The 18,590-nt window shown below is 44.4% G+C and overlaps 2 protein-coding genes across 6 annotated transcripts in view; one reads left to right on the forward strand and one right to left on the reverse strand.

Annotated features, from left to right (window-relative positions):
- Positions 1-5,180, forward strand: part of MCF2 (MCF.2 cell line derived transforming sequence) — a 137,694-nt gene extending 132,514 nt beyond the window's left edge. For 4 of the 5 annotated variants that reach the window (XM_056809622.1, XM_056809627.1, XM_056809624.1 and 1 more), the window contains one exon: positions 1,297-5,180. The gene's annotated coding sequence lies outside the window, so the exon portion shown is untranslated. The remainder of the gene's footprint in view (positions 1-1,296) is intronic. The other variant, XM_056809623.1, reaches the window with a different exon arrangement.
- A 12,345-nt stretch (positions 5,181-17,525) lies between these two features.
- F9 (coagulation factor IX) overlaps positions 17,526-18,590 on the reverse strand; it is a 46,715-nt gene continuing 45,650 nt past the window's right edge. The window contains exon 8 of the mRNA XM_007507365.2: positions 17,526-18,307. Coding sequence (XP_007507427.1) covers positions 17,760-18,307 — 548 coding nt within the window. The 3' untranslated portion in view covers positions 17,526-17,759. The remainder of the gene's footprint in view (positions 18,308-18,590) is intronic.

Raw genomic sequence — 18,590 nt, forward strand, 5'->3', positions numbered from 1 at the left:
TTTTGTCTTATTGAGGGAACCTTCAAAAAAGAGGGCATAGACATTTGAGGTGTGGCCTGACCCGGAGAATCTCACACCTACAAGTGTTTCTCCTCTGTTCTGGGAAGTAACTGAAGGACTATTTTCTCACGGTAGTCAATGCCACTCCCCTTGCCCTACCAAAGCCAGAATAAGGAGCATACATATTTTCATCTCATTTGAGACTGATATCTCTGTGGAAAAGCAGAGTGAACCAAACAAAACCCAAGATTTAGAGTCCAAAGACTCAGTTTCAAATTATGCTCTAAGATCCTTCCCAGCTGGGTGACCCTGGGCAAGTCACGTGACCTCCCCATTGCAGAGCCCTTGCTGCTCTTCTGCCTTGGAACCAATACATAGTATTGATTCTAGGACGGAAGGGAAGGGGTTAAAAATCAAATTATGGCTCTACCACTAACTAAGCTACTCCGGACAAATCATTTGGCCTCTGGACTTTGGTTACCTCATCTGTAAGATGGGGACAGGGTTGGAACTAGATGGCCTTTGAGATCCCTTCTAATTCTAAATTTGAGTCTAAATTGGTCCGACTAAAGTTAAGGTTCTGAACAGGGGTGTCCCTCCCTTTCCACCCAACGTGCGTGCGTGCGTGTGTGTTTGTATGCTTGTGTGCATGTGTATTCCCTCAAGACATACAAGTTTTATACTGCAAAACCAATCCAATTGTAAATCCTTCCTAGTGCAAGTCATACGTTGTCTATACCAAGGCCCCACTGGAAGGAATGAGCGTATTTCCTCATGCGTGACAGCCCTCTTTCCAACCACATTCCCCCCGTTCATCTGTAGTCTCCAGGGTAAGGCTTCGTATTGGCCTTAAATGGAATCAAGTCACTGGCCTCATGTAGCTCTTGGGGTTCCCTGCCAAGGAACAACATTAACCAGTAAGCCAGCATTCTAATAGCAGCTCATCCCACATTTGGTTTAATCTAATCTGGATCTAAGTTTGCGCAAGCTGCCAATGAGGGTGCTAAGACATCGCTCAGATGCAGCATCTCTCTCTTTGCTCCTCAGCACAGTGTCTGAACTGTGTGCATTTCATTTATGCAATCTAGAAAACTGAAACGAGGGCTTCAGGTGCATTTCAAGACAACGGCACAGGCTGGATCCAATTTCTCAGTTTCCACTTGCTAGATTGGAACTTGTACCCCTTGGGAGTGGCATTTGGGCCCACCTTCCCCTCCCTCCACCACCTGCTCCAAGCTAATGCTTTTTTAATGTCCCGTTTTCCCCTAATCCATGGGTCGCTGCTGTTGACTCTAGCAGTGGGCAAGAGAGGTCTGTGGATCCCAGTTTGACCAGATCTCTGCCTGAAGAGAGGAGGGAAGAAGAGACGAAGGCTGTGTCCTTGCAAACAGACCAGCGATCGATATGTGTGTTTTTACAGCCGTTTAGATCAACACGCTTCAATCAGCCTTTTATTAAGCAATATAGTATTAACTAAGAATGTATGCCATGGACTTCGGCAAACACCTCCGTGCGTGGGTCACCAACACCTGCCATAGTTCTTATGGGACCTTCCTGGGGTGTGGACATCCATCTTGACTAGAGAGAATCAGAGTTGCCTTTTCCATAACATCAGCATTTTAAATGTATTCAAAGAGCCATAAGTCCTGATCTTGAACTCAGGAGAAAATTAATTACATTAATTTTAAGCGCAATTCAATACGGGGTCTCGGAAATGAAACATGTGATGGGTTCTTATTTCACCCCATTCATCACCATAACTAATCAGAGTAGCTTTGCGGGCACATGAGCACCGTTTTCCCCCTTTTTTCTTTTTTAATAAAGCTTTTGCTAACAAAGAAATTTAAATCCACTTTGGGCCTGTGCTTGCAGAAAAAGGCTTAATTTGCAAAAGACAAATCCTTGATTTTAAGCTCCCATGTACTTTGGGAAATGTTATTTCTTGTTCATCATAATTAGCTTCCATTGCAAGCACAGTCAGATTAGTGACAGGCAGGTAGCATGGTACAGTTACAAGAGTACTGAATTGGTAACCAGAGGCCCTGGTTTCGAATCTCCCCTCTGCCACTTATTATCTGGCTGACCTTGGGCGAATCACTTCACATTTCTGGGTCTCAGTTTCTTCATCTGTAAAAAGAGGGAATTGGACTAGACGGCCTCTAACATTCCTTCCCACTCTTAGTACATCAGTGCAAGAACTGCTTTTTTTCTTCCAATGTGCTTTAGAAAAATAGGCCCATTGGAACAGTTCAAGCATCCTGGTGGTGATCATCATTATCCTGAGCTGTACCAGATACTTGAAAATTGAGTGCAGAGGACATGATCCCTGCCTACCAGGAGCTTCCAGTCAAATTTACTATAGAATAACATATTAGTTCTTATTTGAGAGGAAGCATGGGAAGGAGACTCGAGAGCTGGATTTGGAGATGGGTGAGGCTTTGGGTTCAGATCCTGACTCACTGTGTGACTCTGGGCAAGTCACTTTGCCACTCCAAGCCTCGATTTCCTTAACTCTGAAATGTGGATCAGAACAACAGTAATACTTCCCTCACGGGGTTGCCATGAGGCTCAGATGAGATTATGTTTGTAAAGCACTTTGCCAACTTTTAAGTGCTATCGAAATGCCAGCTGTTGTTCTCAATACCAGAAGAGAAGGGGAATTTCCAGTTTCCATAGCCAAACCAATGGATTGAGATTCTTCACTGAACCATGGTAGAATGAGATTGCATCACATGGTCTTCTTGCCTAGGCTTTGCTGCCTCACAGGAAACTGTACCTGACTATCTGCTCAGTATTGAAACGCTAGAATAAAAAGGTTTTTTTGAGTGCATGTGCTAAGCGGGATGGGGGTGGGGGGTGGGGGGTGGGATATTTTTTAAATTGCATTTTTTGAAAAGTCATTAGAGTATTTGTAGCCTTCACATGATAATAGATTATTTGCACTAATATTCATTCACTTCAACAAGCTTAATAGCTGGTCTTAAATGTGATCTCCATGCATGCAGCATTTTTTGGTGAAGCATCGATGAAATCTGGGCCTAAGACTTAGGCATCCAGTTTATTTTGCTTCCAAGCCTCTGTTTCACAAAATAGATGCCATTAAATAATGATGACGGATGTCAACTGACTATACATTTGGAAGGTTGCTGTGGCAGAAGGCATTCTGGGAAGGAAAATAATAGCATCATGCTTCATTACTTTGGAGATGCTGCTTTGAGTAACACAAGAAAGATAAATTCCCCTTGAATGAAGGGAGTACTAATTGGAACCTCTTCCCGTCCCTCCTCCTTGCATTTGGACACTCCCTTTGCAGGCAAGAATGAACATTCCTCCCCCTCCAATGGTATTACAGAAAAAATAGCACACTGATCATTGTAATTTCCCTGCCCTGTCCATGGTACTCACCTCTTCAGCTTTATCTCTTCGAAGGTAGAATGGCCCTAATTCCAACAATGGGTGCCAGTTCTACTTGGGGAGCTATCTCTATTTTCCCATTGGGAACAAGGGGGGCATTGTAGGATTTGGGGATTTTTGTTATGCTTTTTTTCAATAACATCCATTCTGGATTTCATTTCCCAAATTGGACATTGACTCTGCCTAAGTTTCACTTTTATCAAAACTTTCCCCATTTCTCTGCCTAGGCACTTGGGAGGATGGAGGGGTGGGGTGCAGGAAGGAAGAAGTGGTCATTTTTGTTTGACCAAAAAGAAAAGTGTAGAATATTGTTACATTTTATGATTTATTTTGCAAACAATGTAATCCTCAGGACAGCTGGGTAGCTCAGTGGGTTGAGAGCCAAGGCTAGTTCCAATCTGGTCTCAGAAACTTCCTAGCTGTGTGACCCTGGGCAAGTCACTTAACCCCCATTGCCTAGCTCTTATTGGAGCCAATACATAATATTTATTCTGAAGGTGAGGGTTTAAAAAAACCAACCCCCCCCAATGTAATTTCATTCTCACTCTGTGGCTCTAATGCACCAAGTGACCAACTATCTTGCAATAATATAAGAGCAGCTCTTTTTGCAGTTTGCTTCACCCAGAGTTGTCAGGTCAGCCTTAGGACTTGCCGAAGTTCTAAGACAAATGGGCAAATGATGAGTGATACATTTGCTGCCTTGAGCCTGGGATGTGTGCCACAGCATCTCTCACAGTTCTCCCCTTTTGCAGGGGAGATATCCTTTTCAGCATCTTTACTTACCTTTGAACTCCAGAGAAAAGCAATCTATTAGGATAAAGGTTTTTTTCACAACCTGTGCTCTGTGTCTTTGAGATTTCCCCCCTTTTGGGTAACTTAGACTTTTTCCTATGTATAAAAATTCAATTTCCTGTTTTGAAACCCTTGGGGGCAGTAGCGTGTGAGTGTGTGGTAGCAAATTTCAGCCATCTGACTTGCCTTAAATGTTTTCTATTGTAGTAGAAAGATGACTGTTTTGCAGCTCTGTTTTGCTAAGTCCTGATTTCAGGCTTTTACTGTGAAAGGTGTACATTTTTCTGTGATTGTTTCTATATGAAGAGATTGTCAAACACTACAGTGACCCCAGAATCCATAGCACAACAGTAGGTTTTTCTCTATTATATTTAACACCATAGGCCAGGCCTGTGGGGATTGTACAATAATCAGCTGGATTTTAATCAAAGAGCCCTAGAAACTTGATATTTGTTCACATTGTTGTCCAATTGCTGCAATTCATCATGGACAATTTTTAAATCGTTCATTAGTATTTCGATATATTTTAAATTTCACTACAGATTGAATCTAACTACCAGTGCAATGAATTTGTTACATGTGCCAGTCCTGCAGTTGGAGGACAAACTTAGATGATTGTGTTGATATAAGACCAGTATTACTTAGCATTTAACACACTTGCATAGAAAACAGGGATCTTTATTGGCTCCCATTGTAGTCGACGTAGATTAAAATTCTTTTTAGGGTATTATTAGCTTCTACGGATCAGAATTTTTCTTCTGTTCCTTTAAAGGTCAACATTCTATACTCTTTACCGTTTGATTTCTATGTATTTACAAATGTAGACACTGTTGAAGTTTGACAAGGTTAGATGTAATCAATAGTAGCAAAGTCACTCCAGTTCAGAAAATTTAATTCTGTTGTTAAGATGCACTTATTAAAATTGTTTATTATTTTTGGAAATCAAAAGCTTAAATAAATTCATTCATACCTAAGAGTTTTATTTCTGTCGAGTAAAGTGCTACTCCTTTGTACCCCATTCCTTGCCTGTTCCTCAATGATGACTTCCATAATGCAACACTGCACCGGGGCCACCATCTCCTTGATGTGGGAGTTTCCCCTGCTCATACCGAGAGCAACTCCTTCATGCCTGCTTTTCATGGGCAACTCTTACAACTGGTTCCCCACAGGCAGGGCCATCCAACCTGTTTGGGAGTGGGGGGAGTTTTTCGCTTTCTCTTGTCATTTCTAGGTACCAATGGAACACAGAGACTGTCCATCTGTAACTCTCACTCTTACTATGCAACTGACCCATTCCCCCAGCCCAGACATTCATTTATCCTTCACACTCTCTTCTGCATAATTCCTTGTTTATAATGTGTTGTCTCTTGTTCCCATCCACCATCCACCATTCATAAAGGCAGTTTATTTCTTCCCAGGGGGAGGGTGGGGATCGGGACAGAGCTCTGATCACATGCCTACTCTGTGCCAGACCCTGGGCTAAATGCTTTACAAACATTATCTCTCTTGAGCCTCACACCAGCCCTGAGGAGTAGGGGCTATTATTATTGTTAATTATTCCCATTTTACAGTTGAGGAAGTTGTGGCTGACAGAGGTTAAGTGACTTGCCCAGGGTCACAAAGTTATTAAGTGTTTGAGGTTGACTTTGAGTTCAAGTATTTCTACCTACAGATGCAAAGTGCTTTCTGGGGTATCATGCCGCTGACTCTATGTGGTAATGGGCATGATTAATGATTCTATTTGTTCCTGAGAGGCAATATGATTTAGAGGAGGGACCAGCCTTGGAGCCAGAGACAGTTGTGTCCTAGTCCCACCTCTGGCACCTCACCTTTCACTGCCCAGGCTATTCTCTAAAATTGTAAATCAAAGATGTTTCCTGTTGATATCAGTGGAGAGAGTTTCCATCCCTGGAGTTCCCTTTGTGAAAGAAGTCACAGCTCTAGATTAAACATTATGAATTATTCTCTTAAGAAAATGTTGATAGCAACTGAATCTTTGTTTACATGGAGTGAATGGCTCAAATACTGAGGTACAAATCCTTGCCTTTGGTCTGCCTATGTATAACAACGATAGGCACCACTTCTGGGTGGGGCCCACTTTATCCAAGGAAAGCAGTTGGGTCCATGGCCAAGACTTCCTGGGCTCTGAGTAAGTTAGCAAGCACAAGAATAGTGTTGGTGGGCTTCAGTATTCCTGGTGCTTCCTTGGCACAGCCAAAATCCTGATTTATAGAGACTAGCCCAGGGAGCTTTCAGTGGTCAAGCAGCTCAGTAGAATGGGTCCTTTAGACTAAGCGGGAGGGAGAACTGAACTCAAGTTAATGGGTTTTGTGGTGCAGACATCTTAGATGTCTTGAGTGCACAGAATCTCAGAGGGCAGGTATACAGTCAAACTTAACCCCTCTACAAGAATCCCTTCTCCAGCAACCTTAACGTGAGCTTCCTTTTGAAGTTCTTCACAGAAGAGACACCCACTAGCTCCCAAGGCAGCCCATTATTGTTTGGGATAGTTTTAATTGTTAGGATTAATCATTTCCTTCCTTCAAGCCAAGCTTTGCTTCTGTGAACCTTCTGCCAATTGTTCAAAATTTATTCATTCACCAAACATTTATTAAGCATCAACTACATGCTAGGCTCAATACTAGGGGATGCAGAGCCCAAAATTAAATGGTCCCTGCCTTCAAGGAGTTCACAGTCTACTGAGGGAATCATACACACCCCTATAAGTAGCTAGAGAATGTATAAAAAGCATTGGGGGGCCCACTGGCAGCTCCAGGGTCAGGGAATTGAATCAGTAAAGTCTTCAGGTAGGAGGTAGCATTTTAACTGAGCTTTGATGGAAGAAAACTAGGGGTTCTAATAGGAGTAAGGATGAAGTACCTTTCACACAGAGGACAAGCCAGAAAAGGCATGGAAATAGAAAATGGAATGTAGTGAATGGGGAACAGAAAATGTACCAATTTGGCTAGAAATTGAATATCTGAAGGGAGTTGCCATTTTACTCTAGCATCAATAGGGAGCCACTGGAGCTTTATGAGCAGGATAGTGACTGGCATGGTCAGGCTTTAGGAATACCAAGTTAGCAGTTTAGTGAAGGATTGTTGGAACGGGGAGTGACTTGGAGGTGAGTGGAAAGCAAAGAGGAGGCTAATGCCTCCTGATGGCCAGATGAAAGGTGATGAGGGCTTGATTCAGGGTAGAGAGGAGATGCAAGCAAAAGATGTTGAATGTGGAATCATTAAGGTTCTGGAATTGATTGTGTATGGGTGTGTGGAGAGGAGCAGAGCAATGGCAAGGAGCTGAAAGTTGTAGAATAAGAGAGAACACAGAACTCGTGAATGAGCTTTATTTTCTCAGCAGAGTACAAGTGAAGGACTTCAGCTGAGATGGTGAACGTATAGAAGATAGTGTGAGACCAGAAGATTTGGTACTGTCAGTGGGGATTGTGATTAAGTGTTGTCATTACAACATTACAACTTAACCCTGAAGAGCAAAGGGTTAAGTTTAGGGGGGAGGGCCTCATTGAAATTAGATAGCAGAAATTTGTAGGGCTCCCATTGTCACCCTTTCTTAGTCACTAAGCAATTTCTCCTTTGAAGTTCATGCCATATAAACTTATCACTCACTTCAAATCCAGGTGACTTTGATTGATTCCCAGAACCTTATTTTTTCTTCCTCATTGAGTTCAATGTCTGCTCACAATCTTTCTTTCCCAATTTCTTCCTTCATACTCTCATACTAGTGGAGATAGATGGATGGATGGATAGATAGATAGATAGATAGATAGATAGATAGATAGATAGATAGACAGACAGACAGATAGATAGATAGATAGATAGATAGATAGATAGATAGATAGATAGATGGATGGATAGATAGATGGATGGATGGATAGATAGATAGATGGATAGATGGATGGATAGATGGATGGATGGATGGATGGATGGATGGATAGATAGATAGATAGATAGCCCCTCAAGCAGCCCAATTTATTAGTTCCTTAATCTTAATTCCCAAGGCCTACTTTTTAACTACATCTTAGCTACACACAGATGGTCACACTCAGAAGTATGCCACTTCCATACCCATGAAATCCTAAATTCCCTCATCTTATCATAATAATTTATTCCCTTTATCTTATTCATCATCACCTGTATTTCTTTTTGCCTTCAGTCTTTTCTTGGGAATCAGCCTTGTACTAGATGCACTGTCTGATGAACAAATTTTCCTGTATACTATTTTCTATCCTCAATTCCCATGCTCGCCTGTCCTACTACTGATTGATTACTCCTTGCCAAACTCCAACCCTTGATTATCCCTCCCATCTAATTGCTTTCTTCCTATGCACTTGCAGCTTAATGGAGCTGGAGGAAATCATACAATTGTAATTAATAACTGGGTTTATTACAAATTTCTGTCATCTAATCTCACCTTGGTAAACCTTCTATTCCTCCTTAATTGATTTCCTAGCCCACTCTCTACTTCAGCTGTTCCAAATCTTTTTGTGTCTCCTTGAGCCTCTCACACCAATTTCTCTCTTCCACCATTTCACCTGAGAATTTTGCCCAAGTTAAAAATCCACTGGAAGAAAGTGAGACCATTCACTGAAAACTCCTTCCTCATCTCACATAACTCAGACATCTTCTTGCCTGTCCCTTTCATTCCAGTGTCTTATGAAGAACTCACTCTTCTCCTTGCCAGAACCTCTATGTGTACCCTTGACCCTATCTTCTCCCAACTTCTCTGGAGAATTGCCCCCCACTGCCTCAGTTCTGTCTCTGTCTGTCTGTCTGTCTGTCTAAGAATCACTACTGTGTTCTGGTTCCAGGGCAGAAGAGTGGTCAGGGCTAGACAATGGGGGTGAAGTGACTTGCCCAGGGTCACCCAGCTAGGAAATGTCTGAGTCCAGATTTGAATCCAGGACCTCCTGTCTCTAGGCCTGGATCTCAATCCACTGAGCCACCTAGCTATGGCTTCTCCCCATCCCCATTCTCTCTTATCTTTAATGTCTCCTTAATCTACTAGCTCTTTCTGTACTGCCTACAACCCTTAAAAAGCCCTCAAGTGTTCTATCCCTCATTGCTTTCATCTTATATGTCTCCTTCCCTTCATGATCAAGCTCTTTGAGAAAGCCATCTACAATCAGTTTCTCCACATTCTCTTGTCTCATTTGCCTCTAAATCTTTTGCAATCTGGCTTCCAACCTCATCATTTAACTAAAACTGCCCTCTCAACATTTACTAGTGATCTCTTAATTGCTTAAACTAATGGCCTTTTTCTAGTCATCAGCCTTTGTGACTTCTGCACCACATTTGATACGACTGGCCATCTTTCTTTGGGGATCTTCTCTCTTCTGTAGGTTTTTTGTGATATGTCTCTCAACCCACCACTAGATTTCGGTCATCTCCACCTTAACATCTCTCATATATGTCACCCCTGCACTCATACAGCCACAATAGTAGCTCAGGTCTTCCACACCCTCTCACAGTCTCCGCCCCCCTTTACACTGTGTTTTGGGCCTCTCAAAAAAGCAGTGCCTTAATGCTGTGGCCTTCAAGGTGGCAATCAGGGCCTGCCCCCTGAGGATGAGATGTGATCAATCAATGAGAGTAGGAAGATGGATCACATCCTACCCTCCCTTTGTCTCCCAACACTCCCCTGTTTTCTCCCCTCCATCTGTCTAAGCTCCCAGACTTCCTGATTCTGAGCCAGGTATTGGCTGCTCAGGACATTTTTAGCCAAATCAAAACCTGAGCACCCATAGCAGCAACTATGTAGATACTGATGGGAAAACACCCCTCCTCCACCCACTTCTCCTCCCCAGATCACCTTGTGATGGGAGCAGGGAAACAGAGCATTTGGGCTCTAGGCTCTGGAGGCAATGACTGATGAGTAAGAGTTCCATCTTCCCCCTTTTTATTTTGAGTGGGATAGAGTGAGTCACCCAAGATGAACAGGCCTGGATGAGTGGTGATCTTCATCTAAGATCTCATTGCATTTTCTTTCTACCCCACTTTCTCCTTCAAAATCTTCCTGTTACTGCTGAAGATACTACCCTTCTCCTAGACACCCATGTTCACATTCTTGCTTCCATCCTCAAATCTTCTCTCTCAGCTATTCCACATAGATCATCACCTGTCTAATCATGTCTTCTCTTCCTCTCATATACATCCTTTTCTCTCCACTCACAAAGTAGCACCCTAGTTCAGACCCTTATCACCTATAACCTGGACCATTGCAACAGCTTCCCTAATGGTTTTCCTGCATTGTCTCTCCCTACTCCAATCTATCCTCCATTCAGCTGCTGAAATGACTTGTCTAAAGTATCTGTTTGATTGTGTCACTCCCCTACTCAATAAACACTTGTAGCTCCCTAGTACCGCCAAGATTAAACTTTCATCCATATTTGTTTTTTAAGTTCTATTTTTTGTGTAAGTTTTAGACTGGTTCCAATTATTAGAACAGCAGCACATATGTATAACTTATAAATAAACAAATATATGCATATTGGGGGTGAGTGCTTAAAATGTTTTCACTGATAGGGTTGTGTAACCAAAGATGTTTGGCGACCACTGAATTCACGAGCTGACTCTAGAAAGGTAAGTTACTGAAAAAAAAAAGCCGCTACCAGACCAAGGAGAAAGAGTATGAACCTGCCCAGGAAGGTAATGCAGTGGGCAACTCAAAATCTCCAGTGTGACCACAACATGTGGTCAACGTGACCAGTACTCAACTTGACCAGGAAGTATCTCTGTCAGTCACAAATTTCTATTTTCTTGTGTCAAGGTTTATTTGCCTGACTTGGTGGCTGATGGTAACCAAGACCTACATGGAAAGAAAGAAAGGAGAATATTTAGCTTTCCTCATGGCCTTGTTTTCCAGGAGCATATTCTGTTATGCATGCTTCCAGAGTTATTGTCAAAATCCTGCCTTAGCATTACTGGGGCGGGGGTCTTGGCAAGAGATGATGATGACGGAGGTGGGCAGCTGGGTGGTTCAGTGGGTTGAGAGCCAGGCCTAGAGATGGGGGTCCTGAGTTCAAATCTGGCCTCGGATATTTCCTAACTGTGTGACCCTGGGTAAGTCATCTTCACCCCATTACTCAGTCCTTACTGACACAGTATTGATTCCAGGACAGAAGGTAAGGGTTAAAAAAAAAGAATTGATGATGACCCTACATTTAGAAGTGGAAGGGATGTTGGCAGGACATCTAGTTCAATCACCTCATTTTATAGAGGAAGAAGCCGAGACCCCGTGAGTTTCCATCATTTGCCCATAGGTTTGGAATTGGGAGCTTCCTCAGGGGTCATCTGGTGCAACTCCCTCATCTGGCAGAGCAAAGTCAAGTGACTTGCATCAGGCCACATGACTTATAAATTACAGAGCTGGAATTTGAACAAGGCTACTTCCCCCCTTGCCCTTTCAATATGAGATCTGAAGGTGTTCTGATTAGCAGAAGAGGCAACTTTATTTTCCAAAGGGGAGATGCCTCCTGTTTTCGTTAATGCAACCTAATGGGGAAATGGGCTGTAAGGACCAAATGCACACATAACAGGCGGCTAATGAGAACATCTTCTGAGATCAGCACTTCTACCACTTATTGGCTCCTTAATTCGAGAAATATTTATTAAACGCCTCTGACTCCCGGCCCAGTGCTCTCATCTCTGGGCCACCCAGTTAGCAAAGAAACTCAGAGGCCATCCAATTCCAACTCCTCATTTTATAGAGGAGGAAACTGAGACCCAGGAATGGGAAGTGACTTGCCCAAGGTCATGAAGGTAATACGGGACACCATCTGAGATTTGAGTTCAGATCCTCTAACATCAAATCCAATACTCTTTTATTGTTCTTCTTTGATTTCTGTTGTTGCTTATGATTTTGGGATGACAGGACTGTGTCCACATAGATTGACTCAAGAAAATCTTCTCTATTCCTCCCCCCCAAAGAAAAAAAAAGAAAGAGGAGCCTCTCCCCCTTTCCCCCAGCCCTCTCTACACTGAGATTGGGTCAAAATGGCCCTTTGTTTAGCAGCTTCCAGAGTGTGTGGGTCTTCTTGGCCTTGCTTCTTAATACTCAAAGACAGCATTAGGCCTTCATTCTGGAAAAGCTCCTTCATTTCCCGATTGCTGCCCATTAGGCAAGTTGGCCTGTGGGGTGGTGTCAGCTCTGACTACTGGATTCAATGTGATTGCTGCGGAATTACTCCAGGCTGAAGCCCATCTGGGAATTCCCCAGCAGCCCTCCCTCTTTGTGACAGCCCTAGCTCCAAAGGGGCAGGCCATGGCCCTCAGCTGGCAATGCCCATCTCTCATCTAGGAGTGGGGAGGATGGATTCCTGGGTATTACTAGCTGGGCCCCACTCTTACCAGCCAGTCATGGAAAAAAATCAGAGAACCATAGATCTTGGAAGGGCCTTTAGAGCCCATCAGACCCAAACTCCTCATTTGACAAAAAGGGAAACTGAGGTAAAATGACTTGGTCACTTGTAAGATGACTTTTTGAAGATCTTCACCATCTAGGTGGACCTATCTTTCTAGATTGATTGCCCGCTGTTCCCTTAACACACCTCATTTGGGCCCAAATGGTTTCCTTTCTGTTTCCCAAATCCCTCATGCCATCTCCCACCTCTCTGCATTTGAGTAGGCTGTGTCTCATATCTGAAATGTTCTCCCTCCTTACCTCTGCCTCTTGGAATCTAGCTCCATTCAAAGCCTTTCTCCATCCCTCCCCCTGCCACCCAACCTCCCCAATTACTTTGCATGTATTTTCTACTTACCTATCTGGGTCCAAGTTGTTTCTCCCAAGTAGAATGTAAACTCCTTGATGGTAAGGACTGCCCTCACTTATGTCTTTGCATCCCCAGGAGCTAGCACAGTTTCTAGGCACATTGTACTTAGATCTTACTATCTTAAGTCTAGAAGCTGAAAGGAACCTTAGAAGTCTTTGAGTCAAGCCCCAGAATTTTACAGAGTTGGGAACTGTGGCTCAGTGGGATAGTGGGAAAGTGACTTGCCCAAGATCACATGTAGGATCCTAGATCTAGACCTAGAAGGGACTTCAAAGGCCATTCAGTCCAAACCTGATATGGTATTTCAATGAGGTCTGATGAGGGCAGAATACAGAGGGCCCCTTACCTCCTCCAACTTATTCCTGGAAAGATCACTGACCTAGAGGTGGAAGAGATCTTAGTGACCATCAGGGGTTAGAGTACCAGGCCTAAAGTCAGGAAGACTCATCTCCCTGAGTCCAAATCTGGCCTCAGATATTAGCTGAGTGGCCCTAGACAAGTAATTTCAGCCCGTTTGCCTCAGTTTCCTCATCTATAAAATGAGCTAGGTAAGGAAATGACAAACCACTCCAGTATCTTTGCCAAGAAAACCCCAAATGGAGTTATGGAGAGTCAGACTGAAATAATTGACCAGAAAGATCCTAAGATTATAGCATTAGAGCTGAAAAGGGTCTCACAGGGTATCTATTCTAACTGCCTCATTTTATAGAAGAAGAAACTGAGGCCTATGGAGGGAAAGTGACTTTATTTAAGGTCTTGTAGGGAATAAGCAACAGAATCCAGGTCCTGAGTTTTATAGATAGAGAAACTAAGGCTCAAGGAAACATGCCACCCTGAAGAGAACACTGGAATAGATAAGAATTAGAAGACCTGGGTTCAAATGTTGGCACTATTCAATTCAATCCAACAGCCATTTATTAAGTGTCTAAAATAATTTGGAGGCAGAAGAGATGGATTTCAGTTTTACCTCTTCCCTTAGTAGCAATGTGATCTGGGTCTCAGTTTCCTCATCTGTAAAATGAGTTTTTTTTATTAGATTTGGCATTTATAGAAATAGGATGATGTGATTCTATTATGCACCTAGAACTGTGCTAACCACTGGATGCAAAGACAAAAGTGAGGGCTGTCCTTGCCTTTAGGAGAAATAGCTCAGATACAAGTAGTTAAATATAAAATCTATTCAAAGTAACTGGTGGTTGGGGTGGGGAGGAATAACACAAACAATAGGACGGATAGAAAAAGACTTTGAATGGAGCTAGATTCCAAGAGGCAGAGTTATGAAGGGAGAACATTTCAGACATGAGGCACAGCCTGCTCAAATGCAGAGAGGTGGGAGATGGAGTGGGAGATTTTGGCTGAAATGAAGAGTGTGTAAAGGGGAATAATGTGAAATCAGATTGGAAAAGCAGGCTCCTGCTAGATTGTGATGGTCTTTAAAAGCCAAATAGAGGAATTTGTTTTTATTATCTTAGAGCAGGAACGGTGAACCCATGGCACAGGTGCCAAAGATGGCACACAGAGCTCTCCCTGTGGGTACTTGGCCACCCTCCCTGCCCACTCCCCCCTCCCATTTTGTTACTAGAAAGGCAGAGGGATTCTGGGGGAGCTCCTCTCCTCCCTCTCTCCATTGTACCTGATGACATTTTTTCACATCACCTGCCCCTCTACCCAGCAGCCCAATGGGAGCACTTCCTCCCTCCCCTGTGTGGGGTAAGGGGGGCATACCCAGCATGTGGTGGTGGGGAGAGGCATGGCATGCAGTGGTAGGGGGGTGGTAGTAGGGGTGTGGCCAGGCACTTCGTCTCTAAAAGGTTTGCCATCACTGTCCTACAGGGATACCACTAAAGGGAACCGTTGAAGCTTTTTGAGCAAAGGAGTGACCTAGTCAGACCTATGTATAAGATATAGCAATTTCTGCAGGAATGGATTGGAGGATAACCAAGTAGGAGGTTATTGAAGTAGTACAGTTGACAGGTAATGAGGGCCAGAATTTGAGTGGTAGCTCTACTACTTACTGGCTACCCAATCCTTTTTTCCTCCGGGCCTCGATTTCCTGATCTGTAAACTGAGAGGGGGCTGGACTACGGCTCTTTCTGGCTACAAGCACGCATCGTAGCTGTGATCCTGTTGGGCCTCTGGAATTCTGTGTTCAGAAATGGGTTTGGTACCCTTCTGAGACTATTCTCTGAGGCGGCTTGCCTTGGCTTAGAAATAGAGGAGGAACATAGTCCTCTCTTTTCTCCAGCACCTTAAGCAGCTGATCTCCCAAGAATGACCCCCAAAGTCCTACTTAAACAGCATGGGGAAATGTCTGCGTGATAATCATGTACTTCTCTCAACTCAGCAAGGATTCTCTTTTAATCTGTCACTTTCAATTCGATGGCAGCATGTTTCAGCCCATTTGGGTTAAGTAGCTCCCGTGCTTTGGAAAGCGTTAATGATCCTGGTGTGTGTGCCCTAGGTAGGAAATGACAAGGGCACAGCTCACAAGCAGTCGTCCCGGGGGTCCCCTTAAACTGGGATAGGATCATAGATCTGAGCTGGGAGGGAGCCTTAGAGGTTGTACAGATGTGAGGAAACTGTGCCAGGCTACAGGAAGCTAAGGCTGGCCACAAGGGACTGGCTTGGAGTCATGGGGGCTCAAGTACTCCTCACTTACTCTCCAAGAAAGAGCTACTGCTTCCTAAATGCATGAAAGTTGATGATGGATCTCATTTGAGCTTTGCAGCAACTCTTTGAAGTAGGTGCTACCAATATTTTTCATCCTGTCTTCCAGATGAGGAGATTGAGGCAGAGAGGTAGAATCTGAACCCAGGGTTTCCTGACATGAAGTCCAGTCCTCTAGTCAGTGGGTGCCAGGCCCTAGGCATCCCAGATCCTAAGGGCCTGACCTTAGGGCTTGATGGGGCTGCTTCTGGGCCAGACTCTAGAGGTCCATTGAAAAGTTAAAATCTGGAATGAGCATACTTCTACCATGGAAGAGGGACAAGAGTGTCTCTTCCCTGTTCCTAGCCAGAAGCAACAGGAGGAGAGTTCCTTATCTGCTTCAGGAGACCTAGATCTTTGGCTTCATGGGTAACATTTTCCAGATCTCCCCCTAGGGTAGGTAGTTTAGGGGACGGAGTGGATAGTACAGTGTTGGACTCGCAGTTAGGAAGACCTGAGTGCCAACGTGATCTCAGATACGTCCTAGCTGTGTCACCCTGGCCAAGTCACTTAACTGCTGTTTGCTTCAATTTCATCATCTGTAAAATGGGGATAATAACCTCCCTCTGAGGGTGCTTGTTGTGAGGATGAGCTAATAGCTGCCAACCTTGAAGTACTATTGAAGACCATTGTTCTGAGGAAGGGTCCAGAGGCTTCATCAAAGTGCTAAAGAGGTCCATGACCCCCCAAAACTTTAAGAAGTCCTGCCCCAGCAGAATGTGAGCATCCCCTGCACACAGCACAGTACCTCACACATAATTGGATTTGATAGAAAGATTGTATAGTGAGGAGAGGGGTCAAATGTGCTGAGGGCTGAATTAAGATTTGAATCTAGCTCTCCCTTTTCAGTCCCATACCTTGTTTACCCTGCCCATAGGGCAGCCCACGTGGATCTCTGGCTTGGCTTCTCAACTCATCCAGTTCCAGCCAATGAGCATTTCTTGGGGGTTTTAGGTATGCCAAGGCACTGAGGTAACACCCAGAGAAGGCTTTGCCATCTTGCTTCCATGATATTTTTTTTGTGAGTGATAGTTTGTTTCCAAAGAGATTTACCAAGTGTGAGCAGATGGGCATAGGGGAGAGCTGGGCAGCCCCAGTTGGCCAGAGTTTGCCTCCATCCTGGGTTCTCCCCATCCAAACTGATGCATTTCAGCTGTATCCCCTAACTCCCTAGAGGCAGTCTCTCCATCTTCCCTTATCCCCTTGCCCTGAGTCTCTGTCTAAGTAGGGACAGGACCCAAATTACAGCTGCTAGGATGTGCCCGAGGCAAGGCAGAAATCAGTGGGTGGCAACTGAGCTAGATGCTCACTGCTCTCTCCCCACCAGCTCAGTCCCTTGGGATGGAGGAAAGGGACTAGAGAAAGCATCAGGGGAGCTGACAGTATCTACTCAGGAATAAAGGGTCAGGCTGCCGAGGCTCCCAGCCTGTGCTGCCTCTCAGGAATCTGGGTCTTTTTGAAGACACTCAAAGATGACTTACTACAGAATTGATCATGCTTCTTGTACCTATGTGCCTTTAAGAGTATGGAGATGCTTTCTACAAAGTGGAATGGGGAAGGCCAAGCAGTGGACCTGGAGAGGGAAGGGTGCTATAAGGGAGAGCAGGCCCAGGGTTTTGTCATCTGGTGGGGTGAGGGGAAGAGCCAAGAAAGAAGCTACAAAGAAAGGGAAGTTGTGTTGAGAAGAGAAAGGAAACCCAAGGGGGAAGAGAGCCTAAGGAGGCACAGGGATCATGGCAGGAAGAGGGATTAGGGACCAATGAGGTGAGGAAGCCAAACTTTGTCTGCTTCACAGTTTTGGCAAGAGCTGGCCCTTTGGGACTGATCACATTGTCACAGCATAATATTTATTCAGTGATTCTTTCCCCCTCTTGTATATACAGACTAGTGTAGTCTGAGTTTTACCCACCATTCTCTCTGTTCCAAAGCAGCATTGTGAGATAATGTTATTTGTACCCAACAATTGATAGGAAATTCATTAGTACCAAAGCCATTCCTGTCTTTTTTCTCAATCCAAAATACCAAGGGACATTCTGGAAAGGAAGCAAGGCTGGTATGCTTAGGTGCGTTTTGTTTTCTCTTTAATCCAGTTGACATAGCGGGAGACCTTCGTATAGATGCCATACTTATTTTCCAAGGCGCATTCTTCTCCCCAGCTGATGATGCCAGTGAGGAAGCTGGTGCCTTCCACTTCTGTGGTATGAGGCCCCCCGCTGTCTCCTTGGCAGGCGTCTTTGCCACCCTGGTGATAGCCAGCACAGAACATGTTGTTAAGGATGGTGACCTTGGTGGAATGCAGACATGTGGCTCTGTCCACAAAGGGAACATTGAGGACCTGGAGGACGGTGGCCGAGCGGCCCCTGTGGTAGATCTTGCCCCAGCCACTCACGGTGCCTTTTCCAAACTTGAGGAAGATGTTGGTGTACTCCTTGTCTGCAATGCAGATCGGGGTCACGTACTCGTTTAGCTGCAAAGGTTCATCCAGCTCCAGAAGGGCGATATCATTGCTATACTTATTGATGGTGGCATTGTAGGTGTGGTGAGGGATAGCTCGGATCACACGTCTTGTCTGCTCAGTTCCTTCTTCAGTCTCAATATTATGCTCGCCTGCAAGAAGAAAACATGGTAGCCTTGGGCAGTCATAATTTCACCTCATCATTTACATTGCTCTAGAGTCTTGAGTCTTATGAAGCATCTTCCCCACAAAGACCATATGAGGGTGGTGGGGCAAGGATTATTACTCTCCCTTTGCAGGTGAGGACATTGGGGCTCAGAGAGGGCATGTGACTTTTCCAAGGCCACCTAGCTCACGAGGGGACAGACTCAAGGTTCTAACCCAAGCCTCTCAACATATAGGCTCAGAGATTTAAAACTGGAAGGGACCTTAGGG

This window comes from Monodelphis domestica, chromosome X (genome assembly GCF_027887165.1).
Source record: "Monodelphis domestica isolate mMonDom1 chromosome X, mMonDom1.pri, whole genome shotgun sequence".
In the NCBI taxonomy this organism is placed as follows: Eukaryota; Metazoa; Chordata; class Mammalia; order Didelphimorphia; family Didelphidae; genus Monodelphis; species Monodelphis domestica.